The 27,982-nt window shown below is 40.2% G+C and overlaps 1 protein-coding gene and 1 pseudogene across 3 annotated transcripts in view; one reads left to right on the forward strand and one right to left on the reverse strand.

The window, feature by feature from the left end:
• Positions 1 to 27,982, reverse strand: part of PRKN (parkin RBR E3 ubiquitin protein ligase) — a 1,352,534-nt gene that overhangs the window by 903,742 nt on the left and 420,810 nt on the right. For all 3 annotated transcript variants that reach the window (XM_045500229.1, XM_045500228.1, XM_045500230.1), the window contains one exon: positions 8,654 to 8,885. In XM_045500229.1, the coding sequence (XP_045356185.1) occupies positions 8,654 to 8,885 (232 nt within the window). The remainder of the gene's footprint in view (positions 1 to 8,653; positions 8,886 to 27,982) is intronic.
• Positions 690 to 2,340, forward strand: LOC123609268 (annotated as a pseudogene).

Consider the following 27,982-nt stretch of genomic DNA (forward strand, 5'->3'; position numbering starts at 1 on the left):
TTATTTTTAAAAAGAGAAAAAAAGGAGGTGCACCTGGGTAGCTCAGTCAGTTAAGCATCTGACTCTTGATTTTGGCTCAGGTCATGATCTTGTGCTTTGTGCGTTCTATCCTCGCATCAGGCTCCACACTGACAGTGTGAAGCCTGCTTTGGATTCTCTCTCTGCCACCCTCCTTCTCTCATTCTTTCTCTCTCTCCCTCTCTTTTTATCAAAAAAAAAAAAAAAACGTTAAAAAAGAAAAAGAAAAAAAATGGTACACCATGTGATATAAAAATTGAGTTTTAAAATTTGACTACTTGAAGGGAGTGGCGGTGGCTCAGTTGGTTGAGCATCCAATCTTGATTTTGGCTTAGGTCATGATCTTGTGGTTCGTGAGATCGAGCCAAGAGTTGGGCTTTGCCCTGACAACATAGAGATTCTCCCTCTCTTCTTCTGCCCCTCCCCCACTCATGCTTTTCTCCCTCTCTCTCTCTCTCTCTCCCTCGCTCTCTTATTCTCTCTCTAAAATTAGAAAAAAAAAGTAAGAACAGTATCTCAGAAACATAGCAAAAATTTGATTACTTGACTATAATTAATTTAACATGATTCTTCAAAATGACTTATTGTCAGACTGTGTCTACTGTTTATAATCAAAATGTCCAGAGCAAATGCAGAAACTCATTCTTTCTTCCTGATATCTATATTTTGAGGAGTATAGGCTACTGGATACTTCAAACACAAGCTCTGGAGTAAGACAATTCTTGGTAAAATCTTGCCTTGTCTGAATCCATTCTTCAAATAGTCTGATGCTATTAGCTCTCTATAATGAGGATAATAATATTGCCTACCTGGTGGGGCTTCTAAAGAATTAAACAAGACATTCATGGGAAAGAATGCTTAGTACAGTGCCAGGTTCACAGCAAGCACTCAGAGATGTTGACCGTTATTATTACCACTACTTCCTGATATTATTGGAATTAGCATATTTCTAGGATTCACAAGCAGCCAATTCAAAAGGCAGCTGACTTAGCCAATTCCCTAAATCAGATCTCACTCTACTGCATGGCTCAGAACTCTTCCAGCAGCTCCCTTCTCATCAGGGTGAAACCTAAGATCTACCACCCTGTATGCAACTTGCTCCCATCTTGACCCCCTTATGACTTCCCTTCTTCTTTTTGTTACACACTCCTTCTGCCCCTGTCTTGGTGGCTTCCTTGCATTCCAAGCCTTGGATCCATACCTGGCTCTCCTTCTGCCTGAGATCCCTCGGTGGATGCTCTCCTGAAATGTCACTTCATCAGAAAGGCCTTCTTAGTACCTTATACAAGACAGCACCCTTTCTAACACTCTCTACTCCCTTTACTCTGGCAAGTTTTTCTCCAGAGGACATATAATTACTAGTTATTTGTTTCTTTGTGTATTACCTGCTCCCCAAGTAGAATGCGATCCAACCAGGTAGGCATTTCTTCTGATTCTATTTCCCACTACATCCTTGCACCTAGAATTATGCCTGGCACAAGGTGGAGATTCACTGACTTTTTGCTGTGTAGTAAATTAACTGTAAATTAATGACAAATATTAGAGAATATTGCAATTTTTTCTCTAGGCCCAACAGCTTCATATTATCTGATTGTCAGGAGGTGATGAATGGCTCCTCATTAAGGAAAAAAAAGATGTTACATGAGAACTTAGTTCATGCATGGGTACCTTGGAGCTCAGAAGTAGCTTACTCAATGTTCTTAATCAAATGTTTACAAATTAATGTATTTTATACATTCACAATATTTGAAGCAATATAATTTCTTATTTAGGGTATTGTTACTCAGGAAACAGAAGTGAGCAGTAGGCCAGCTGAGGGTAATGGGGCTGAGAGGCTGTTCACTGAGCAAGTTGAACATGAATGCCAGAGGACTTGGATCTCAGCTAAAGGACAGCATTCCAGTTGCTGAACTTTCAGCAAGTGGACCTTTTGAAAGCCATGCTCTTCTTCAAAAAGGTCTTCCTTGTGTGAAAAATGAACTTTTGCCTACTCATCCTCTTGAATTATCAGAAAAAAAAATTCCAGCTCAACCAAGATAAAATGAATTTTTCCACACTGAGAAAAATCCAGGGTCTGTTTGCTCCACTCAAATTACAAGTGGGATTCAAGGCAGTGCATCAGGTTCAGCGTCTTCCATTTCCTCCAAGGTCAAACCTTTCACGGGGTGTTTTGAGGGGTCATGAAGAGACTCTTGGATTTGAGGATATTCCTAATGACCCGTCACAAAGTGAACTAATGGGAGAACCACCCTTGATGGTAGAATATAAACTGGGTTTACTGTAATCTGTTGTGATGATGTTCATGAAAATAGAGGGGCTGCATCTTGTTTACAGTCCTCTTTTTACTATAATTTGATGTACACTACATTAAAAGTACTGACACATGAGAATTCTTGCCAAAATAGTGTCTGTGATCATTTGAAATTATTTGGGTCTTTGGTCTATTGCCATGTGACAATTGAAAGCACTAAAGGGAGATGGTTTTAAAACTCCCAATTTGGTGCCTGGGTGGCTCAGTCAGTTAAGCAGCCAACTTCGGCTCAGGTCATGATCTCACAGTTTGTGAGTTCGAGCCCCCCATCGGGCTCTGTGATGACAGCTTGGAGCCTGGAGCCTGCTTCGGATTCTGTCTCTCCCTCTCTCACTGCCCCTCCCCTGCTCATGTTCTGTCTCTCTCTGTCTCTCAAAATAAATAAACATTTTACAAAATTAAAAAAAAAAACCTCCCAATTTATATGAAAACAGTATATGTCTCTAAAAGACTGTTGCTAATGAGTATTTTAAAACTGTGTACACGTCTACAATGCAACCTATTCTCTGGGTATTCTATAAATTTAGTTTTGAAACCATTATCAGCATTTGAGTCTGCAACCTTCATAGTCATGTCTTTCAGAACAAAGTTCTGTAACTGATTTTAGTGGCAACACTTCAAATTAAGTACAAAGCAAAGTGTTTACATTTTACCTTGTTTCAGTATAGCTCATTAATATTCACAAGAATAATATTGGCTATATTGGTGCTATTTTAGAATTATAGCTATTCTTTGATTCTTTGAGGTTGAAAGTATATGTTCAAAGGTTTTGATTTTGGTGTTGTCTTTAAAGTGAAAATTTAAGGAAAGCAACCAGGATATGTTGATTAAAAAAAAAAAAAAAGGATATTGTTACTCAAAGCATGGCTGCTGGAGCCACACTTAGAGCAGGAACCGGAGTGCAGAGAAATGCAGATTCTCAGCCTTGACGCCACATTGACTGGGCTGGTGCAGCCCTCACGGGACTCTGCTGAGTGCTATGTCTTGAGAACCACTCCTCTAAGGGACACTTGGATGATCCATTTGAGTTCCTTGAGTCCCACTTATAAACCACGATATAACATGTCCTAGATTCTAAGTACAGATCATATGATTGCTTTGGTTATTAATGTAGAACATGACATTGTCTCTCATATTAATCCGTTATCTTTTGCCATCTTTAAATACCTAAAAAACACCTTCCAGGGTTTCCAGAAGTTCAGATTTGTTTCAGCTACTTTTGTCGCTACCGCCCAGCTATTCACCCTTTAAAACCCTCCTGAGTTCAGCCAGCACCTAAATTCTTCCTTCTCTGATTTGAACACCCTAGAAACAAGAACAAAGTTGGTTTATTTCTCTTAAATTTCTTTCTTTGAGGCAGAGTTTTTCAAACACGTTGTAACAAGGGATTTTCTTTTCCCAAAATGAAACATGCTATAGATGGGTTGTATGTGAAACTGATAAATAAGAGACTGTGCTTGGCTGCCATGGGTTGGCTTGGTTTGTCCACTGTCTTCCCCCGACCTGCCTCCTTCCTCCCACCTAGTTGAGGCCACTAGGCAGGACCCACAGTTGTAAGGTTGGAAAATCTCTGCTATCAGGCATAGTTTCTCCAAGTATGGTCAGCCCAGGATTTCTGGGCCTTTCTCCCACCCACCGGAATTAGAATTAGTTCTAGAATAGCAGGGAGTGAGCATCCACAGGTGACTCTTCTGCACACTGGAGTGAATCATCATTCTAGAAACTCTACACTGTCTTTTTTAGCAAAGAAAAATAATCATGTAAGCGCACGGTTTGCCCACAGTTGTTCCAAAGAATCCCAATCAAGAGACTAAATTCATATGAATACTGAAATTACCAAGGTATTTTAAAAAGTGTTGTCAAATAATTAAATAAAGCATTAATTCTAAAAGTTAAATATACAGAAATAATGATGTATGCCTTACTATATTGACCATTTTAAATAATTTAGTAAACATTTGTCATCAGTCTTCTAGGAGATGTTGGGGGAAACTATAATGAACTAGATGGATGTCCTGTCTTCAATAAGAAGGAGTATATGCTGAGAACCTGTATATAATTGAAAGCAGTAGAAGGTATAAGACTTCTGAAAAGGAGATGATTCTTCCCAGGTCTGAAGATGAAGGGATGACTTTTTGTAGTTCAATTTTAAGTTTAACAGAGTTAAGTCTTAAAGTTGACCTGGGACAACCCATCTCTCCTTTCCCTATCCTTTCCAGATTCTACAAAACTAGCACATGCCCCTCACACACAGCATGCAGGGTTCCAGCAGAGCTCATTCCTGGTCTGGGGCCGGGGCAGGGAGAGGGGAGAATCCCATAAGGATGCCACCCCTGCCATTTACCTGGTGCATCCACAAGTGGTACATTGGCCAGTCTTCAGCCCTGCAAAATGCACACAGGTAACAGGCCACCAGTCAGTGGGCTAATGAGAACAAGATGATCAGAGAGAAGTCAGATGTAACCGATGGAGGTTGATGTGGGAAGTCTAACTGAACAGTCTCGTCATGGAGCATACAATAATCTGAAGGCTCCAACCATGGTGGTGTTGGCATTTTCAATATTGCATACATTAATAAAAGCTTATTTAATCTCTTGTTTGGGTTGAAAGAATTACACATTTCAATTAAAAATATGAAGTGGATGTTAAACATTTTGTAGAATTTTCTGAGAGCCTACTGGTATCTAAATCCCTATGGTAAAAGAATATTTTCTTAGCTAAAAGGATTATGGTCTAGAAAGACATAAATTGAAGGTAACAATAATGCCAAATGTATTCATCATTAAATAAAACTGAAGAAGACTAAAAGCAATTTTATAATAAGAAGAAACCATAAGATTTGCTTTTAGTCTTTAGGTAAATACCACTGATGAGATGGTAGAGCCAGATACATTAAACGGATTGAAATGTGTGAATAAGTACAAAGGATAATTATTCTACTAATATTATTAATGTTCAGATGATAAATATAAAGGGTTGATCTTGCTCTAAAGAACATAATCTTTTTAATTTTTGAAAAAAATTATTTTTGAAAATCATACTAAATAACCAGTTCATTTTTTGCTAACATAATGAATCCAATTTGTTGACCCATAAATAAATATTTCAAAGGTATATAAATATGTAGTTTAATTATATTTAATGTATATTTTAACTCTCAAATATATCCTGCTTGGGCAAAGTACATTATTTGGTTACCCTACTAAACAATAGATGTAAATGTTTTGGACCTTATGTTTTGAAATTTTGCATCAACTGTATCTTACTGAACATTATTTGCAATTTACAACCCATTATAAGAATACAGCATTAATTATTTATCCATCCTCCTATTTAAAGACAGCTATGTCATTTCTTTTTTTTTAAGTTTTTAATTTTTTTTTTTTTTTTTTTTTGAGAAAGAGAGAACATACACCTGTGGCTCATGCATGAGCAGGGGAGGGGCAGAGAGAGAGGGAAGAATCCCAAGCAGGCTCTGCACTCAGATAATGACCTGAGCCAGAACCAAGAGTCAGACATTTCACCGACTGAGCCAACCGGATGCCCCAGCTTTGTCATTTCTCTTTATTCACAAACTTCAGGGGTCCCATGACGGTCATCTACATGGGTGTCTCCTCACTACTGTGAGTTCTAGAAAATGCATATCTGGAAATCCATTAATGACTGTGAAGCTGTGCATTGCTCTCTATGATGGCTGAATCAATTAACATCCTTACCATCATGTACCAAAGCACTTTCTGCCCTAAATCCTAACCAATACTTGGTATCGTCAAACTTTTAAATATTGGCCCATCAGGTAGGCTGCAGCGATACAATATTGTTGGAATATTAATTTCTCTGATCATTAATGAGATCTTGAATGTATTTCCATGTTAATTGATCACTGTTTTCTCCTAAATGTCATTTTATCTACTACTTCGGTTGCTCCTGTTTTTGTACCCATCAAACTAATCAATGTTATTTTTTATATCAATATTCATTTAGACCGATCCATATTTACCCTTGTATGTTCTGAGCATGGTCTCTTATATCCCTTTGGTCACCCTGGGTTCAAACCACCCCTCCCTGTTGTGAATAACATTCTTTCAGACTGAGTACAAATACTCTCAGTGTTTGTCTGAAAGCGTCTTTATTTGCGTCTCACTTTTCAGCAATAATTTCGTAAGGTGTTTTAGGTTTAGAATTCTAAGTTAACAAGTATATCCTCCTCAGTCATTTGATATGACTCCACTGTCATTTTTCTTCCATTATTTCTGCCAGGATCGATTCAAATTATTACTGCATTGCAAGTAATCTATTTTCTTCATTTGATTTTAAGATCTCTTTTTAATTGTTCTTTTACTTTCTTTACTTTAAAAAAATGTTTTAAATGTTTATTTATTTTTAGAGAGAGACAGAGACAGAGCGTGAGCAGGAGAGGGGCAGACAGAGAGACACAGAATCTGAAGCAGGCTCCAGGCTCTGAGCTGTCAGCACAGAGCCCAACGCAGGGCACGAACCTATGGACGTGAGATCATGACCTGAGCCAGTCAGATGCTTAACCGACTGAGCCACCAGGTGCCCCTAGTCTTTCACTTTCTTTATAAAGTGAATTTATTTTTGTTTATCTTGATTAAGACCAACTGAGTGGAGGTTTTTTTGTCTGTTTGTTTGTTTTTGCTTTGTTTTGTTTTATCATGCTTGGGACCGTGTACTCTTGAATCAGGATTCTCAGTCATTCTCTTATTAAACTGTCTCTCTTCCATTCTGTATTCTCCTATGATGAAATTTCTATCAGAAATATGTTTAGCCATCTCGTTCTAAACCCCTAGTGTCTGAAAAGCATTGTTTTACCTTTTAATCTATACCACATTATGGAAAATTCCCTCGTATCTATCTTGCAGTTCACAAATTCTCTCTTTGGCATTGACTAACTTGCTGTTTTAACCCATCCACGGAGGATTTTTTTAATTCCAGTAGCTAAAATTATGTTTTATTCAATAGCTATATTTTTCTATTATGTTTGTTTTCTGATTGAGGTTTCTATTTTTTGTATGTTTTCATGAACATAACATGTATGTGTTTTGTGTTCTGTTTCAAATTGTTGTTTTATTTTCTCAAGTTTTAGGGGAAACCAATCATATACATCACGCACACCATAAATCTGAGTCTGATACTTATATTAACTTCCCATTCTGGATCACACAGGAACTGCAAAGGTTTAGATGTATCTCAGTTTCCTCCACATATATATATTTTTTCATTCTGCTAAGTGCTCAGGGCATGTAAAGGACAGCCTTCCTCCCCTGAACAACCTCCCAAAGGCCACCAGGTATCAGCTCATGCACCTCAATTCTGGGTTTATCCATTCCTCTATACGAAGAGAACTGCTATGTCTACTTTTTCACTTGTCCTTGTAATTTTTTTCTTTTTATAATCTCATCTATGATCTTTTAAACTTTGTTAAATTTTACTTAGTGAAATTAGCAGGAGACATTTCATATTATTTTAGGCCTCCACCTTGCTAGTTCCTGAAATCTCTGACACTGTGAAATCCACAACGGCCTCGAACTGCCTATGTCCTCACTCATTGTACGTGAGAGAGAAATGCACATATAACTTATAAAATCAGTTATCATTTTGTGTTTTCTGTCACACATAGTCAAAAATAATCCTGATATACCTTTGACTATTTAGATTGGAAAACAGAGGACTAAGGGAGACACTTTAATATTGTCGAAATAACAAAGGAATTGCCATCCTTGTTAAATGAAAGCACTTTTGAAATGGGTTGCTACGTAGACAGAAGGAACACCCTTTCACACAAAGGGTGTTATTGACATTGTAATGGGTTGCCTTGGCACCTGCAAATGACTAGAATTGTCTCTATACTTCTCTTTCTGCTTTTTAAAATTTCTCTACATCATCAGAAACATAATAAACCAAAATGTTTTTTAGGAAAATAACAAATAGAAAAGGGAGGCAAACGTTGAGAAGGACATACATGCACCTTCATCACATATTCTGACCCAAGCACAATACATCACATTTCCACCCCACTCCTAGTTTCTCAAAATAAATAAAAATAAAGTAAAATGCTATTATCATGGTCCTGACGTCTCCTCCATCCCTCACCTTCATTCTCAACCTGAAAACCCTGTTTTATTGCATTTATTAAATGTACTCATCTCAAATTTTATGGCCAAGTACCGTCCTCCCAGCAATGTCTCCCTCTAGTAATCTAGAACTTACCATGAACCAACTATGCACGTGTTGAGGCCCTTCTCTGTGGAGACCTGCTACACAAAGTGCTCTACTAGCCACACACTGAGTCTGTGCAATTACCTGGCCTTCCAGCTGGCAGGGTCTCCTCACGGTCATTATCCAGGATCACAGCCAGACCCACCGAGTGCGCAGGGAGGACCGAGCTGCTGAGGTCCACACGGGTCAAGCTCTCGGGCTCTCTCCTCGAGCCCTCCAGGGCATTTTGTGGGCCGTCACCTCCTTCCCTTTCTGGGCCTTTTCTCCAGGGTCTCAGCACAACATGAACGATGCTCTGCTGGTCCAGGTCACAGCTCTATGTGGGAGCAAGGCAGAAACAGACCAGAACGTTAGACCAATACTAACTTAAAATGCCAAGTAAGTTTCACCTTGTCCTCCGTCCCAGAGTACGCGAAAGACTCTAAAACCTGTTTAGGTCCAAGGGTGCACGAAATCACGGAACTTAAGAAAACAGCCATGTGTGACTGATCACGTTAGATACACTTCTCCTGTCATCAGGGCGACAGAACTCACGCGTGTGTGTGTTCCACACACAACACTGTACTGGGGCCACAAACCGAAATGTGGGGATAAAGGGAACAGGGTGATAGAAAACTAGGGTAATATCCAAAGCGACATGAAATGTAGCAGGACAAAGAGGAACCGCACTGCATACAGCAGCACAGTGAAAAGCAGTATTCTTTTAAAACTGGCTTATTTCAGGGGCGCCTGGGTGGCGCAGTCGGTTAAGCGTCCGACTTCAGCCAGGTCACGATCTCGCGGTCCGTGAGTTCGAGCCCCGCGTCAGGCTCTGGGCTGATGGCTCAGAGCCTGGAGCCTGTTTCCGATTCTGTGTCTCCCTCTCTCTCTGCCCCTCCCCCGTTCATGCTCTCTCTCTGTCCCAAAAATAAATAAACGTTGAAAAAAAAATAAAAAAAAAAAACTGGCTTATTTCAGAAGTGATGTGTCCTCCCAACTATCAGATATAAATACTTGCATTTGTCTCCATTCACAAAAGCTCAGAGGGTTGGTTATTGTCAATTACAGGGCATCTTTCTCTACAACTTAAAATTACTGTGTTTATGATAGACTCCACACACACCCCCATGTCACCGGCAAACACATAAGCACGGCGTTGGGGAAGCAGGGGAACGGCAGACCCAGGCCACCCCAGCAGTCATCCACTGTTCCTGCCAATTTCACAATTAACATCAGTGACCATTTGCAAAAATGTTCTGCATCAATATATGGATGTGTATGAACAGGAGACTTGAAAATTTAGTAGAATTAAAGTTAGAAGTCAGCTAATTTACTAGGACAAAAACTAGACTACCTGAGATCAAAGCCAGGTCTCAGAAGACCTAGTGCAGGGGGCACCTGGTTGGCTCAGTGGGTTAAGGGTCTGATTTTTTATTTCACCTCAGGTCATGATCTCATGGTTCCTGAGTTTAAGCCCTGCATCTGGCTCTGCATTGACAGTGCAGAGCCTGCTTGGGATTCTCTGTCTCCCTCTCTGTATGTCCCTACCCTGTGCACTCGCTCTCTCTCTTGCTCTCTCTCCCTCTCTCAAAATAAATAAATAAACTTAAAAAAAATAGAATAGCTACTGGATAGAAAGTCACTCATCTGTCTGCAGAGAAGACCCCCAAATTTCGATATCTACAAACTACCTGCTGTCACTCTCTCATCATAGCAATCAATGTTCAAAGGACACCCATGCAAACACAGCGATACTAATAACAATCAGAACTGGCCCCCTGCCTCCCTCCAGTGTTCCACCATTGCACCAGCAAACGTTTAAGAGTGACACCCACCATGTGTCAGCATTTCCTGCAGCCACACAGTTGTGGACTCAGAAGGTCACCAGGTGACCACCCCGGGTCCTGAATCCCATTCCTACCTCTTCCCCATCCTGGGTTCTGAACCACTGCCATGGGGACACACTCACTCTCCCTGCCATCTGTCCTCACAGCTCTGTGTGTCAGGACTGCTCCCACTCAGCAGTGGTCACTGGGTCATCAATCTTGCCCCCTTGGCCTGCCCCACGTAACTACTCCATTTCTGTCAAAGCACCACCCTCCCCCATGGTATCTAGCGTCAAGCCCTCCCTGCCCCCCCTTCAGCTCTGATTATCCTCCTGTGTCTTCTAATGGCTTCGGTAGAATCACCACCTTGAGCTCCTCTGCCCTTCCCTTACATCCAGCAAGGACTTAGAAATACCCTTCCCGTCTTCCGCTCCCTTACTTCCTAATTGTCATCTCCCCATTTTAGCCCTTCATCATCATAGGAGCTCTGCAACTGCTCCCTGACCTCCCATCTCTCCCTATATTCCATTATGTGCAAGTTTCTGGGGTATGCTACATAATCTTTTAAGATGTCTCACTATCAACTGTTAAAAAGAATCTGACAGCTCATTACCATCTTCAGGTGTGTTTAGACTTTTCTCCTCTCTAGACCACCTGCCTTATGATTTTATCTCCTTTCCCTCTCCTTCACTGTATACATGATAGATTAGGTTTCTCATCAGAGCTATTCACTCTCATCTCCCCTCCTGTCCTTGAGTTGGGCTCAGTAGCATGATTGGTTTTGCCCAACATGATTGAACCAGGGCCTTGAAATGTATCTGCACCACTGCTGGGGCCAGCAATAGAGCACCCTTGGGTAGTTTCCACCCAAGTGCAGCAGTACCCACAGCTTGGGCACAGCCTTCCAGCTGGATGCAGGCTGGCCCTGCAGGCCCCCAGCTGACCTGAAGGAGATGTTTATCAATGCACGGCACTCAGATTTTGTGGTTGTTCATCAGGCAGTAATAGCTGACAGTATCTATTTTCCATTCTAATTGGACTAACAGACATTCTATCACTATTCATCATGGCCGCCGTGTTCAGCTAGAACTCTAGGAACTGTACATGGCCTTTAGCCTGGGTTATTTCAAATAAACCAACATCAAGAGCTGGAGTACACTTGAGTGGGCATGTGGGGCAGGAGCTTTGCCACAAGGAGAAACAGTGGAGAATCAGTATGCCAACATCCCCTGAGGCTTTTATCTCTAGTGTGTTCTTTTCAAGGAGGCTCAAGAATTCAGTCGGATAGAATTCCTCTGTCTAAGTTCAGGACTTATGTGATCCTCTCAGATAAAAGTAATGCCTTTCTTCCTCATCTCAATGCCAGAAATCTGCCTGCCATGCTCTTCTTATAGCAGTGGTCACAGCATGGGCAGTATTTGTGTGTGTGTGTGTGTGTGTGTGTGTGTGTGTGTGTGTGTGTGTACGTGCGCACGCTTGTGTCTGTGATCTTCAGACTAAATTTAGAAATTCTTGAGAACAGCAACTGGGTCATGTTTATAGTTTTACTTACCAGAATGCTTCACACAGCACTTTGAACCTAGCAGATTTAGAAAGTATGCCTGTGAATGGAAAAGGTGAGGGACGGGCTACGAAACAAGAATGAATGAACAAATATAAATAGTCATAAGCTCAATACCTAAAGTGCTCCCTGGGGAACCAGAAGGCTATGGAAGAAAGAACGTGTAATTTAAAGCCACATAGATGCAATTTATTAGCTGTATAATTTTTGGCAAATTACTTTTCCTCCCTAAGCACTAGTTTCTACATCTGTCATTGGCAGTAATATCACCAACTTTGAAGACTACTCTGAAGATTTGAGGAAACAGAAGAACAGACCCAATGCACAGCAATAAGTCAATACAGAGTTGTTAGTATTGTATCATCATTTAGGAATTTTGAAAACTAAACAGGATTTGTCCCTTATCTTGTACATCAATAAAGCCTCCAAATCCTATTAGGCTGTGCCACTCACACAGTCCAACTTGGAAAATGGGCACAGAAGGTAGAATAAGAAGATGCTATAGATGTGACCATCACTCTGGCAGCATTCCAGCTTCCTGTGAACTATGTGTGTGTGTGTGTGTATATATATGCACATATATGTATATATATCACTATATATATGCATATATATGTATATGTATATATATGCATATATATACATCTCACTATATGTTCAGATGCCATAAAACATATGAAGAACCTCAGTAAATTCTCAGAGTCTGCTAAAATTTGACAAATATGGAAGAAATCCAAATACTGAGATTTTCCTTTCAAATCCAGATTTTTCGAATGCTCAGGGTAGAGCTGGAAAGGGGATAGGAAGACCCCGAACAGATTTCAGTAGTTACAGTGATATGTATAGAACATATTTCCCTCAGTCTCCATCCTTGGTTCTGAAACCAATAATTGCTTAATTCTTTGACTTGTTATAAAAACCGGTGTGGATCTCAGAAAGCAGTCCCTTTGCCAGATGGTATAACTGCACCATCACACTGGTTCAGTTCAAAACCTCATTAATAACACATTCTAGGGATAAAGTTTAGTGATCTAGCCACTCTAAAGCCCAAAATAATATCTAGTTCTCGCAGTATACAAAAAATTCCTCAGCTTCGGGAGGTCGAGATTTTCAGTGGGAAGACAGCAGAGTTCTCCAACATGGCTTTAAATTTCCTCAGGACAAAAACAATGTCTACTTTATCTTCGTTTTCTCAATAAATAGAATATCGCCTCACAAACAGGAAACACATTTCATTTGTGTTTTGTTATAACTTACTAATTCAACAAGAAAGGTGACATAGGTTGTTTAGTGTTGATGAACAAAGTAGTTAATTTGTTCAACTGGGCTTGCTATTATGCTGTCAAATGGAGCTGTGGTCCCACCGGGAACTGAGACATCTGTATCTTGGACATTCTCTACACGACCTTTGATTTGGAGATACCCCAGTATTAACAAAACATCTATGGGAATTGTTTGGCAACCAATGACCAACTCTCACCCAGTTGGCTGTTATTCAACAATATCCAAAGAGTTGGTGTATTTTTCTTTTTCCAAAAAGGAGTCGCTTTGCTGACATGCAGTTAGGATTCAAATATTTGGAAGTCTGGTGATCCCCTTAGAACACTGGAAATAAGCAAAACTTGAAAAACCTGCTAATGATTTTCAAAATAGTCTTAACCTTTGAGACCATGTAAAAACAAGTATATTCGAACAAGAAAATTCCTGGGGATTGAAAAGTTATTGGAATGTTTCCCAAACACTCAGAGAAGGGTTAGACAGACAATCTCTAAAATAAATAATTATGCGCTTCAAAAAGTCAAAAATGTCACACTATTAACAAAGTGCTTTCATCTTCTATAGCAATAACAATTATATTAATACAAGTAAAATAAGTAAGTGCACGATATCTTTGAGCTCTAAATGGCCTCCAGACTGCATTGCAAGGTTTTTGATGCAGTAAGTTGTTTAGTGTCCCCAGAGTCCTCAGAGGGAGGTGCTGTTACCATCCCCAAGTATGTTTTGGGAAATCCAGATGTATGGCCGCACAAATAAAGCTCTTTATTTTACTTGCTGTTCAATTCGATCACACCTAACAGAAGATGAAAGGGAGCCTTCACGACAGGTTCAATGTCACCCAGATCCTAAGTGTGAAGCCAAGTAGAAACCCAGGCTGAGGATTCCCCCTTATCCTTCTCTGGCTCCCCTAAACTCCACAGTGTGGCTGCTGAGAAGCGGGTGGTGTATGAGGCAGACAGAGCAGGGCGAGAGCACAGGGGCCATCGTGAAGAACAGGGTTTGGAAGCTGTATGGACAAGCCTCAGATACAAAGGAATGATTGGGAGGAAAGCCAGACACCCAGAAGCCTTAGAAGACAGCCCCACTGGAACTGAGTCAAAGGAGGAAGCAAAAAAGAGTATGGGCAGATCTGATTAAAAACAAACAAGATAACAAGGTAGTGATGAAAGTAAGGACCAGTGCCAGTTACACAGGAGTCGTCAAAGCAGGTAAAGAACTGGAGTGAAGGTCACCTGGCAACAGTTAGTCTCTGCCCCAGAAGGCCAGTAGCGGCAGGCAACTCGGCGCTCCTTGGGGTCCCAAGCCCCCAAGAAGACAGCACTGACCACTCTGTATTGCGCCTACTTTCCTATGTGTTTCTCTCCGTCACCAAGCAGTGCTAGCCTCAAGAAAAGACACTGCATCTCTCTAATGCTGAGCTGGCTACTACAGAGACCAGCCCCACCTGGGTTTGTTGAATGACTCGGTGACCTTGTGAAGCATGTGTCAAGTGTGGCAGCCACTTCGGAGGTGAGGAAACTTTCGCGTGGCTTGAGTGACTCACCCAAATTAGACGCATAATTGGGAAACGAAGGAGCCAGCCCTGTAGGCCATGTTTTCTGGCTGTAAACCCAGTGCTTTTGCAAATAATCTGCTTTGAACTATTCAAATATTCTGCTTCTCCACCTCTCTGAAGTCAGGAAATGGGCAGGCATGTTGGACACAACGTCCTGCAGGTTTATTTGTATGGGCATACTGACCAGTCCACATTCATGGGCACACTGACCAATCCACGTTCATGGGCATACTGACCAATCCACACTCATGGGCACACTGACCAATCCATGTTCATGGGCATACTGACCAATCCACACTGGTGGGCACACTGACCAATCCACGCTCGTGGGCATACTGACCAATCTACGCTTGTGGGCATACTGACCAATCCACACCAGTCGGCATACTGACCAATCCACATTCGTGGGCATACTCTACCAATTAGTCATGTTAGCTTCTCTCTAGTCTTCTAAGCTCTATTTTCATCCTACAAAAATGCCTAAATGATTTCAATGGGAAGGCTGTCCTATTGTGTACCAACTTTACATTTTAAAGACTGAAAAATCTCTGATTTTCATCTGCATTTTAACCACACACATTTTTTTCCTTCAGAAAAGCAATAATATGGTCAGCCCAGAATTATCAGATAAAAGATTTCCTAATTTAATAGTCAATGTTGTTATCATATTTTGATTTTAAAAATTGTTTTGACATGAAAGAGGTCTTTCTTAGATGATCTGACATAAATTATCTCAATAAAAAAGAAACACTTTTTTAAACAATTCAGATTTCCCTTTCTTTTGCCGTTAAAAATTCAGAATGCTATTTTTAGTTGCTTCTTCTGATAATAAATTTTCACAAATATGTTTCTGTACAAGTTTTTAATAAAAGTGTTTTCTGTGTCAGAGAAAGACAAAACGGCAATTATTTAGGAAGTTAAAGATATTTTTAGATGTAATGGTTGAGAAATATTTTGTATGGTCACAGCTAACAAGGCAACAACATGGATGAAGCGGTGCGAGCCCAGAGATGTTCAGAGGAGGGTCAGAATAACCAGAAAGGAATCGTTCCCACGGGTTCGTTTCTCTTGAACTCCAGTTCCCTCAGTCCCCTTCAGTGAACACTAAATGCCAATTTATATTAATTGGACGAGAATAAAAACTGTTCCTTCAACCTGAGCTTTCATTTTTTTTTAGAGAGATTTGTAGAAGATGGATATTTTGTGATTTGTGCTTTGAATTTATCTCACATTTCTTATGACTGGTTTTCATTAGAATCAAAGATATTATGCCACATAGAGATAATGAAAGGCCCCTTCTCTTGTTGCTGAAGGCTGAGGAACACAATTGATGTGAAAGGTCAATTAGCCCCATGCTAATTAGCCAGTGAGGGTCGGAGCCATGCTCCCCACGTCCCTCCCACCCAGGGCCTGGGACCATTTTGCTGCTCATTAGGATCCAACAGGAGACGAAGGGGACAAATGGGAATTGATGGCCTTCGCTACCAGGGAGCTGTGTAGTAAATGATTTACTGCAGGTGGATGTGAGTCCTGTATGCACAGGTGAGGTCTGGGGTTCCCTGGGTCCATGCATGCCCTTCCCTAGATACACAGGCCACCTGGTCCTACACCCATTAAACCAAATTAAATTACGTTTTATATTGTAAGCTTTACAAAAAGCACTTCCGAGTGTCGTTTCTTTAAATGTTCTATTACTAGTTATGATGAATATTATAAACAGTTAAGATACATATACATGGAGTTTTCCAACAGAGTTACATTAGTTTTTACAACTCATGCATATGCTTTATCGCATTCATGGGGAGGGTGGGGCACAGCGCTCACACACTCTCCTTCTCAGGCATGTATGGCGATCAGATGAATCCTGAACAATAGTCCATTTTGTATCATATCTCCTTCCTATAGAAATTTTTTCCTAGTTGATACAACCCTAGGAAAAAGTACAAAGCATGTAAACTGTCCTGAACCCATTTCCTATGATACCTCTCTCACTGCGTTTTCTCTCTTCCCAAAATTCAGTGCAAAATTTATTGCTGCCAAAGAGATTTTGTTTACAATGTGGAGAGAAGATATTTTGCAGCAATGAGGCCATTTCAAGAAAAACAAGATAACCTGATAAGGACAAAAACATCTTTAAATCCTTTTTTGGCATTTATTCATTGCCAGGCCCTAAAAAAATGTTGGCCATTTTATTCTGCAATTTGTTTCTGGTTTCCCTCTCTTCATCCCTCACATATTTCTACTTTCTAAAAGAATCTGATGGTCTTTGGATGTTCTCCCCTCATCTCCCCTGTCTTCCTCTCTGCCCCACCCCCTCCCCAATTTACTCATCTGCCCTATGCTGCCTTTCTTTTTCTTTCTTTCTTTTCTTTTCTTTCTTTCTTTCTTTCTTTCTTTCTTTCTTTCTTTCTTTCTTTCTTTCTTTCTTTCTTTCTTTCTTTCTTTCTTTCTTTCTTTCTTTCTTTCTTTCTTTCATCACTTTTATTGTTAAGATATTTTTTGTCTTGGGGCACCTGGGTGGCTCAGGCAGTTGAGTGTCCCACGTCAGCTCAGATCATGATCTCACAGTTCATGAGTTTGGGCCCCACATAGGGCTCTGCTGTCAGCACAGAGCCTCATTCAGATACTCCGTTCCCCTCTCTCTCTGCCCCTCATCAGTTTGTGCTCTCTCTCTCTCAAAAATTAAAAATATCTCAAAAAAAAAAAAAAAGATATCCTTTGTCTAACTTACTCTTACATAGAGAAGAGTATGGAAATTTTTACTTTTGGGGACACAATCCAGCAAAATTTATGCCAAAAGCCTAGCTATAGAGATTGTTTAGGGCTGTTCAGACCGTTTCTGCTAACTTCTATGCTTGTAAACATGACTCATTTCAGAACTGTAAGTGTTTCCCAGACTCTGTGAAATATCAGGACTTCTTAAAGGAAATACATAAAAATTTCAGATAAAGAATATTGAGAATAGTGGTGGGGAAAAGCTGTAGGAACGTTTTATTTGCACTAAACTACTTTCTACCTCTAGGTCCTAGATGCTCAGTATATCTCACCTGTGTTGTGTTTCTAATCCATGATTTCTCTTGTGTGAACATGAGGGCCAGACTCATTCAGAACCAAAAAGAAATAGGTGTGCCTTTTGCATGGCCTACAGCCCAATGTCAGTTACTAGGAATGCACCAACTAAGCACAGAAAAATAAGTTGATTGGCTCAAGGTTGCAGTAAGGTAGTAGCGAATCTGGAACAGAATAAGTTTTCTTTTGTTTTGTGTTCCAGTGTAACTAACATACAGCATTATATTAGTTTCAGATGTACAATGTAGTGATTCAACTACTTTATGCGTTAGTCAGTGCTCATCATGAGAATAAGTTTATTGTATTCATGTCTTTAAAAGAATCTATTAGATGACACAGAAAATGCTTATTTTGAATCTGTAGAAACCCAGAGTAATAATTTGAACCTTTGATTATTTGAAAATAGATCTCTCTCCCTCCAAAAACAAACTAACAAACAAAAATGAAAACAAATCCCTCTTAGGAGAAAGCCATGAAAGAAAAAGCCATGAAGCCACACACCTAACACAGAGCTTTAAGAGAAGAAATGCGTGTTTGGGGCACCTGGGGGAGGGCTCAGTCATTGAGCATCTAACTCTGATTTAGGCTGAGGTCATGATCTCCTGGTTCATGAGATTAAGCCACATGTTGGGCTTTGCTAACAGTGTGAAGCCTGCTTGGGATTCATTCATTCTCTCTCTCTCTCTCTCTCCCTCTCTCTCTCTCCCTCTCTCTCTCTCAAAAATAAATAAATAAACATTTAAAAAGGGGGAAGGGGGAAAAAAGAAAAGAAATGTGTGTCGACTCTAGAAGGAAGAAAAATAACCAGGGACCATATATCTTTAAATATTACACCTACCTACCACCCTACCTCCCTACCACCACAGAAGATAAAGTAGCCAAGGGCCATCACCATCAACAGGGGTCCATTCAGTCAACCTGAGGTCTCACATGTCCCTTAGACCTTGGGGGAGCTTGAGCAGGGTACAGTAGGGTAGAGTACCCACAGAGTAGGGCAGCATGGGGAAGACAGTAGTCAGTCAAGCTCTTCAGTGGCAAAGAAGAAAGGAGAAATGACAGGCATTTCTATTTATTTATTTATTTATTTATTTATTTATTTATTTATTTATATTTTTTGGCGGGGAGACAGAGAGAGAGAGAGAATGAGTGGAGGAAGGGCAGAGAAGAGGGAGACACAGAATCCAAAGCAGGCTCCAGGCTCTGAGCTGTCAGCACAGAGCCTGACACGGGGCTCGAGCTCACAAACTGTGAGATCATGACCTGAGCTGAAGTTGGTCGCTTAACCGACTGAGCCACCCAGGTGCCCCATTTCTACTTATTTTTTTAAACTGACATGGCGATAAACAGTTTCACTCCTCAGCTGCAAATTCCTTAAGTTTACAGCCTTAGGTTTAAATTTTAGATATAAATACAACACACTGTTACTTATGACAGCTCCTGTTCATAATCTGGACATCTTGTGTCATGTGCAACCATTCTTTTACTCTGGATAAATAAAACATGAAACTGCTCTCTTCTTTCACACTCTAAGCAGATGCCGGTTGGAGCTGCCCTCCAGATACAGTTTGGAGGAAGGCATTGAACGTCTGTGCAAACTAGGACAAAATCCTAGACCCTGACATCCAACTACAAGAAAAGATAAATGGTATTCATTTCTTCCACTTCAGCTGTTGGTCCTAACTAAATTCTCTCCTGTAATCATTTATTCAGGAGAAACAATGTGTCAAGACCACTGCCATCCCAAGTAGATTCCAGGGGGTTACAGTGTGTGCAGGTGAGTACAATGCTTCTCCAAGAGCCACAAGGCCAGCTGCAGGTAAATGAGAGAGATTCACTGTGTGGGGCAGGGGCTCCAGCTTTGAACCTTTAGTCAGAAATAACTGATTGGCACACGAACAAGACACTCAGATCAATGGAACAGAACTGAGAATCCAGAATCCACAAACGTACGGCCAACTATGCCAAAACAGGAAAGAATACCCAATGGAATAAAGACAGTCTCTTCAGCAAGTGATGCTGGGAAAACTGGACAGCGACATGCAGAAGAATGAACCTGGACCACATTCTTACACAAAAATAAACTCAAAATGGATGAAAGACCTCAATGTAAGACAGGAAGGCATCAAAATCCTCAAGGAGAAAGCAGGCAAAAACCTCTTTGATCTTGGCCGCAGCAACTTCTTACTCAACATGACTCTGAAGGCAAGGGAAACAAAAGCAAAAAATGAACTACTAGGACCTCAACAAAATAAAAAGCTTCTGCACAGCGAAGGAAACAATCAGCAAAACTAAAAGACAACCAAAAGAATGGGAGAAGATATTTGCAAATGACATATCAGATAAAGATATAAAGAACTTCTATATATAGAAGAACTATCCAAAATCTATAAAGAACTTCTCAAACTCAACACCCAAAAAACAAATAATCCAGTGAAGAAATGGACAAAAGACATGAATAGGCACTTCTCCAAGGAAGACATCCAGATGGCCAACCGACACATGAAAAAATGCTCAACATCACTCATCATTAGGGAAATACAAATCAAAACCACAATGAGATATCACCTCACACCTGTCAGAATGGCTCACATTAACAACTCAGGCAACAACAGATGTTGGTGAGGATGTGGAGAAAGAGGATCTCTTTTGCATTGTTGGTGGCAATGCAAGCTGGTGCAGCCACTCTGGAAAACAGTATGGAGGTTCCTCAGAAAAATAAAAATAGAACTACCCTACGACCCAGCACTTGACCTACTAGGCATTTATCCAAGGGATACAGGTGTGCTGTTTCGAAGGGACACGCACCCCCATGTTTATAGCAGCACTATTGACAATAGCCAAAGTATGGAAAGAGCCCAAATGTCCACCATTGGATGAATGGATAAAGAAAATGTGGCATACACACACACACACACACACACACACACACACACACACACACAATAGAGTGTTACTCGGCAATCAAAAAGGATGAAATCTTGCCATTTGCAACTACGTGGATGGAACTGGAGGGTATTATGCTAAGTGAAATTAGTCAGAGAAAGACAAAAATCATATGACTTCACTCATATAAGGACTTTAAGAGACAAAACAGATGAACAAAAGGGAAGGGAAGCAAAAATAATATAAAAACAGGGAGGGGGAGGAAACAGAAGAGACTCATAAATACGGAGAACAAACTGAGGGTTACTGGAGGGGTTGTGGGAGGGGGGATGGGCTAAATGGGTCAGGGGCATTAAGGAATCCACTCCTGAAATCATTGTTTCACTATATGCTAACTAATTTGGATGTAAATTTTAAAAAAATAAAAAAAATAAAACTAAAAAAAAAGAAATAACTGGTAAATATTGTCTTGGACAAAACAACACTTTTCTAAATTTATCTAACAGAACTTACTTATAAGGAACTTCCTTTCAGATTGTTGTCTGAGTTTTTTACATTTTCATAATGTACATTTGGGGGGCATAAGGAGAGAATAAAAGCTCAGCAGGGGCACATTCAGTACTCCCCTGGCATAAATCAATTGAAGAAATTTACAAAAATCCATTGTTTGGGGGTGATGACTGGGGACTATGAGACAGTGCCTCAAAGTCTGGCGACAGTGTTTTGCATCCCTCTTTAATAGAAGCTAGTGAAAACCCACAGATGACAGGTCAGGCCATAGATTTACAGATGATACATCTTACTTGTACCTATAGTAACTCAAGTTACTTCCTTTGCTCTGGTAGAGAGACAAGAAAGGCAAGATGGCAGTTCATTTATAAACGAGTTTCTGAGGGAATAAGGACTCATGCTCAACCCATCAAGACAAAAGCTTAGCTTCCGAAAGACTGGGCCCAATACTGTGTCCTGATTTAAAGGAAAGCCCTAACCTCTTTTTCATTTTAATCTTCTTCCAACCAGAGGAAGTATAGTGTGTTAAACAGTGTCTACTCAAAATCCGTGTCCATCCAGAATGCGAACTTATTTGAAAATAGGGTCTTGGTAGATGTAATTAGCTGAGGTTGTCAAGATGAAATCATCCTGGATTTAGGGCCTTCCTAAATCCAGTAACTGGTATCTTTATAAGAAGAGAGGACACAGAGGCACACAGAGGAAAACATCCTGTGAAAATGGAAGCAGAGATCGGAGAGATGCCTCTACAAGCCATGGAACTCTAAGAGTCAACAGAAGCTGGAAGAGGAGGAAGCATTCTTCTCTAGCACCTTCTAAATAAGCAGGACCCTACTGACCTGATTTCAGACCTTTTGGCCTCCAGAACTATGGGCGATAAACAGGTGTTGTCTTAGGCCACCATGTTTGCGGTCTTTGTTATCACAACCCTACCTAGGAAACTCATAAATGAGGAAAAACATTCTGGCCAGAGGGAACAAGATGTGCAAAATTAGAGGTGAGATACCTAGGGAGTTGGGAAGAAGAAAAGCTAGCATTCATTATGGCTAGGAGTAGAATACTTGTAGGCAAAGTCAAACACAGATGGGGCCGCTCAAGAGGGCTCCTAATTTGTCATTCCCTAAAGCCAATAACCTGCACACATTTGCCAACATTTATTTAGAGGAGAATTCAAGCTCTGCAAGGGTAGGGATGAAGAGAGCTGTTAGTACCAGCCTCCTTCACAAACCTTTTCCCCTTTGGTTAATTTTGGTCAGGTGACATGCATCCTGGTCTATCCAGAACTGTTGACTTGACAATTGTTGTCCCCCTGTAATTGTTAATAGCTCCCCTTTAACCGTCAAAAGTCTCCCAGTCTGAAAGACATATCATATGGCCACCCTACTCATAGACGTCCGGGGAACACAGTAGCCATTCAATACGTAAATTTTGAACACTTAATGAAAGAATTATAATAGGAATCATATCTAGCATTTTTAGACTTGTCCATATGCTGGGCACGGTGCTCAGTATTTTCTCATTTTACTCTGTGCAATGCTACAGTGAGACAGGTACTATTAATATCCTCATTTTATAGATGAGGTGTAAAGAAGTGAATTCATTGCCAAAGGTCATACATAGCTACTAAGGGGCTGAGGTGGGATAATAACAAATATTTATGTGGTACAACAGTAACTGTTCCACAAATCCCTTCCATAAACATCAGCACTTTTAATCTCACCTAATACTTTACCTAACCTTTTTTCAAATGTTGTGTTCAGTATTTTAACAGAGTCACTTAGGACTCTAGTCACTTAAGACTACTAAATTAATCAGCCAAGATTACACAGGAGTTTCTCCACAGGTAGTGGGCTTCCTTCCAGGTAAAAATCTGCAGAAAAAAATCACCTGGGGTGCCAACAAGAACAGATTTTCACCTCCCATTCTAGACTTATGGAATAAGAATCTGGAGCGGTAGGTCCTGGCAATCTGCGTTTTGAAGCATCTTCCAAGTGACTCTCAATGTGAAGCCACAGGTTGAGAATCCCTACCAAGGTCCAGAGCTGGATGGGCATTTGGCCCCTGGCCTCTCAGTCCCCACCATTTCTCATCCATGTGAAATCCTCCTTTCTGGGCACACAGGCATCCTGTATTCCCTCCTCAACCCTCTTCAGCTTCTGCTCAAGTAGGTCATTGATGTGCCCCAGATAGACATGCACCATTGACTTCTTGACTCAACTGGAGGGGACAAGACAAGGTGCCCTACATAGGCAGGCCCTGGGGTCTGAGGATCTTAAAAGAAGTAAAAGTGCTGTCAGTTCTCAGGATCACACTCCCAGAACCACCCAGTCAAACATTCTATCATACTAGCTCCAAAGTCTGTGAAGGAGAATGGGTTTACTTGTAAGTGGACAGGGAAAAGATTTAATTTGTCATGTAAACGTTTCCAATGGGTTATACTGACTATAAAAGAAAGCATATTATACAAATGCATAGAGAGAGAGAGAACATATAGCCAGTTTTTTGTGTCAGACATTCACAAACTAACAATATCAAATGTAGCATCAATTATTTTACAGGGCAGATCCTGGAGTTAACACACAAATAGTAACACTTCTGGGTGACCAAAGGCATGTGTCATCTCTAAGCCTTGCCTGTGTTGAGTAATTTGTAAACTTACAAATGTTTGGAGCAACACAAAGTGAAGCCAAAGATAGAAGACAGATTTAAAGTCAAATGAAGACTTAATGAACCACTTTACTTTTCCTGATTTTATAATGTAGCATGCCAGCTCTTTTGAAATACACCAAACTCAGAAGGAAAATGGGTAGAGGAGACAAGCACACACAAGGATGCTGATTTTGACCCCTTTTGGGTGCAAAGAATCTGAAATAAGGGAAAGATTTGGCAAATGTAATTTTTTTTCAATGCATTGATTTTATTAAGTTTCTGTGGAATTGGGGGGAGGTAACATAGCAGAGAATCTGTTAGAACAAAATCTGTTAGAACAAAAAAAGATAGGGGTGCCTGGGTGGCTGAGTTGGTTAAGTGTCAGCCTCTTGATTTCAGCTGAAATCATGATCTCATGGTTCATGGGATCGAGCCCTGTGTCGGGCTCTGTGCTGCATGGTCCTTGCTTGGGATTCTCTCTCTCCCTCTCTCTTTGCCCTTACCCAGCTCATGATCTTTCTCTCTCTCGAAATATATAAATAAGCTTGAAAAAAAAGAGGTAACATTGGATCCACACTGACAATGTGTGGATACATACACACATGTGCATGCGCACAAACACACACACACACACACACACACACACACACACACACACACTATATAGCATCCTTATCCTAGAAGAAAATATGAATGTACTCTTCAACCTGAATCTATGGACAGTCTTTAAAACCATGACTCAAAATCATGATGCAACAAAATATTAATACACGTAATCACCTCAAAAAATAGTCTTTCCATGGCAAACATTACAAAGGCAAAGACAAAAAAATTAAATAAAATAAGCAGACTCTTAACAACAGAGAACAAACAGATGGTTACCCGAGGGAAAGGGGCGGGGGGGGGAGAGATGGGTGAAATAGGTGATGGGTATTAAGAATACACTTATTGTGGGGGCACCTGGGTGGCTCAGTCAGTTAAGCATCTAACTCTTGGTTTTGGCTCGAGTTATGATCTCATAGTTGGTGGGTCTGAGCCCTGCATTAAACTCCATGCTGGTGGTATGGAGCCTGCTTGGGATTCTCTCCCCCTCTGTCTGTGTCCCTCTCTCTGCCCCTCCCTTGCTTGTGTGTTGCCCCTCTCTCAAAATAAATAAATAAACTTTAAAACAAAGAATACACTTTTTATGATGAGCACTAGATAACATAGAGTTGTCGAATCACTATATTGCACACCTGAAACTAATACAGCACTGTATGTTAACTACACTGGAATTAAAACAAAACAAAACGAACAAAGAAACAAAAATTTAGGAAAAGAACTTCGAAAGAAGAAAAAAAAACAAGGCAAATACAAGTGATAAAGTGGGAGAAAATATTTTCAATTTAGGACACAGAAAAATCTTAAAAATTGAAAAAATGTTTAAAAATCTGATAGAAAAATGTGTTAAAGGCAAGAGAAGTTACAAAATGTGTACAAATGACTATTAAAACATGAAAGGAAAGGATTCTGAATTTTAATTATAATAAGATAAACACATGTTCAAACTATTCCCCTTTATACCAATAACACTGACTACTCTTCAAAAGCTTAACAAATGCTATTGGTGAAGGAACTTGTGCACATCTCTGGGGGTAGATGCTAATGTATCAGTTAGCATAACGTCTTCTAGGTTCATTCATGTGGTCACAAATGGCAGGATTTCTTTGTTCATTTTTTATTTTTTTTATTTTTTTAAAATATTTTTCAACTTTTATTTATTATTGAGAGACAGACAGAGACAGAGCATGAGCAGGAGAGGGCCAGAGAGAAGAGGAGACGCAGAATCCAAAGCAGACTCCAGGCTCCGAGCTGTCAGCACAGAGCGCGACGCGGGGCTCAAACTCAAACGAACTGCGAGATCGTGACCTGAGCCGAAGTCGGATGCTTAACCGACTGAACCACCCAGGCGCCCCAGGATTTCTCTGTTTTTAATGGCTGAATAATTTTCCATTGTATATTTATACTGTGTCTTATTTATGGATTCATCTATCAATGGACACATAGGTGCCGCAAAGAAATTTGGGTTCCACATATCTTTTTGAGTTAGTGTTTTCATCTCCTTCAGATAAACACCCAGAAGTGAAGTTGGTGGATCACATGACAGCGCCGTTTTTAATTTTTTGAGGAATCTCCACACTGTTTTCCATAGTGGCTGCACCAATTTGCATTTCCACCAATTTGCATTTCCAACAAAAGAGTTGTCTTTTCTCCACATCCTCTCCAACACTTGTGACTTTTTTGTAAGTCTTTCTAACAGGTGTGAGGTGTATAACTTTTTCTTAACACAAGCTGAAATGTATGTGTATGTGTATTTTAAGCCCCTTTCTTAGATAAATTATAACATATATTTTTCCATGACATCTTTTTCCCCATGATAATTCACCCTAGGACTCATTATATAGTAGGATAGTGAGATTTTCCTTACTCTTTTTCATAACTACATAGTGCTGTCATGTGTGGATGAATCATAGTTTATTCTCAGCACCCTACTGGTGGACATTTGAGTCGATTCCAGCTTTTTTGAAATTACAATGTTTCTATGAGTAGCGTGTGAATACAGCTTTACATATTTTTCCAGGACACTAATATCAGGATCAGTTTACTAAAGAGGCCTAGAAAGATCAATACTTTGACAGCAAGGAGCCTACCTAGTACCCAAACGTTGGATTCAAAATGTAGTTTCACACTTAGATGAACCAGGACTCCTGATACCCGGCCTGAGAGAGAAAGTACAATACGATCCTAGAACATCCTTTGTGTGATCCCAGAACACCCTGCATTTACCAAAACGCAAGACTATGCTCAAAGACAAATGGGGTCACACTGACTAAGTTTGGGAAAATAGAAACATAGAAAAGAATAATAATGATGGTAATGGATTATAATGTATTGCATAAAGAAAGAAAGCATTTATAAAGATAATCAAAATATAGGGGTGGTAATTGAGGAAGAGCTCTTCTATACAGAAGAATGATATAGGATAAATATGGAAAGAATGAGAGATTAAGAAAATAGTGTTTTCAACTAATCTAATAACGACTGATCTAATAACTAATTCAGTTAAGGATCCCAGTCCAGCAATTGAACGAAAGACTACTAGGAAGCAAGACAATCGCACAAAGTATCTTCGCACATTGCCTCACGTTTTCAAAGACAGAGGGCTGTCTCTGCAAAGGAATATTTGCCGGGCATCACTAGTTACAAACTACTCAGTATTGATGACCACAGTGTGTAACTGAATGTACTGATGAAGAAACGACAAAGCCATTCCAGGACGTAGTGCATTCTGCAAGACAACTGGCCTGGAATCAATGAAACGCCAATTTTTGAAAAAACCCAAAAGGGTATGTGTGAGGAGATTGCTCCGAAGCAACAGAGATTAAAGATGCATGATGACTAAATGCAGTGTGTGAGCCTTGACCGAATTCTTGATCAAAAAGATTTTGTAAAAAAGCTACAAAGGACAATTTGGGAATGACTGGCAGGGACATTTGCATACGGACTGCATAAGAAATGTCATTGTATTCATGTTAGATTTCTTGGGTGTGATTAGGTATCACGGGTATGTAGAAGGATGTCTTTATATTTTGTAGATACTGACTATACTATTTAGGACCAAATTGCCCTGATGTCTGCAGCATGTTTAACAGCAGGAGGAGGAAGGGAAGGAAGGAGGAGAGGAAGGAGAGAGGGAGACAGAGAACAGTAAAGCAAATAAGGCAAAATGTGAAGACTTGGGGAATCTAGGTAAAGGTCACACTGGCATTTGTTATATGGTTTTGTTTATTTCTTTGGCTTTTCAAGGTTTAAATGTTATAAAATAAAAAAAGAGCGGCAATGTATCTTCGTACTCAGTCACCACATGGAAAGGACTCATTGAAAACAAGGAATGTGACATTACTACAGAATTTGGGAGACAAAACCATTGTGTGAATTGCCTGCTACCTCTCACTGATTAAGTTCTCTTGCCTGTTCCTATATCTCCGTTAAAAACTGAACTTCGAAATAAAGGAGTGAGGGAGAAGAAAGAAAAATCCAAACTTACCTCAGCGCAAAAGAAA

Source organism: Leopardus geoffroyi, chromosome B2, assembly GCF_018350155.1.
Source record: "Leopardus geoffroyi isolate Oge1 chromosome B2, O.geoffroyi_Oge1_pat1.0, whole genome shotgun sequence".
In the NCBI taxonomy this organism is placed as follows: Eukaryota; Metazoa; Chordata; class Mammalia; order Carnivora; family Felidae; genus Leopardus; species Leopardus geoffroyi.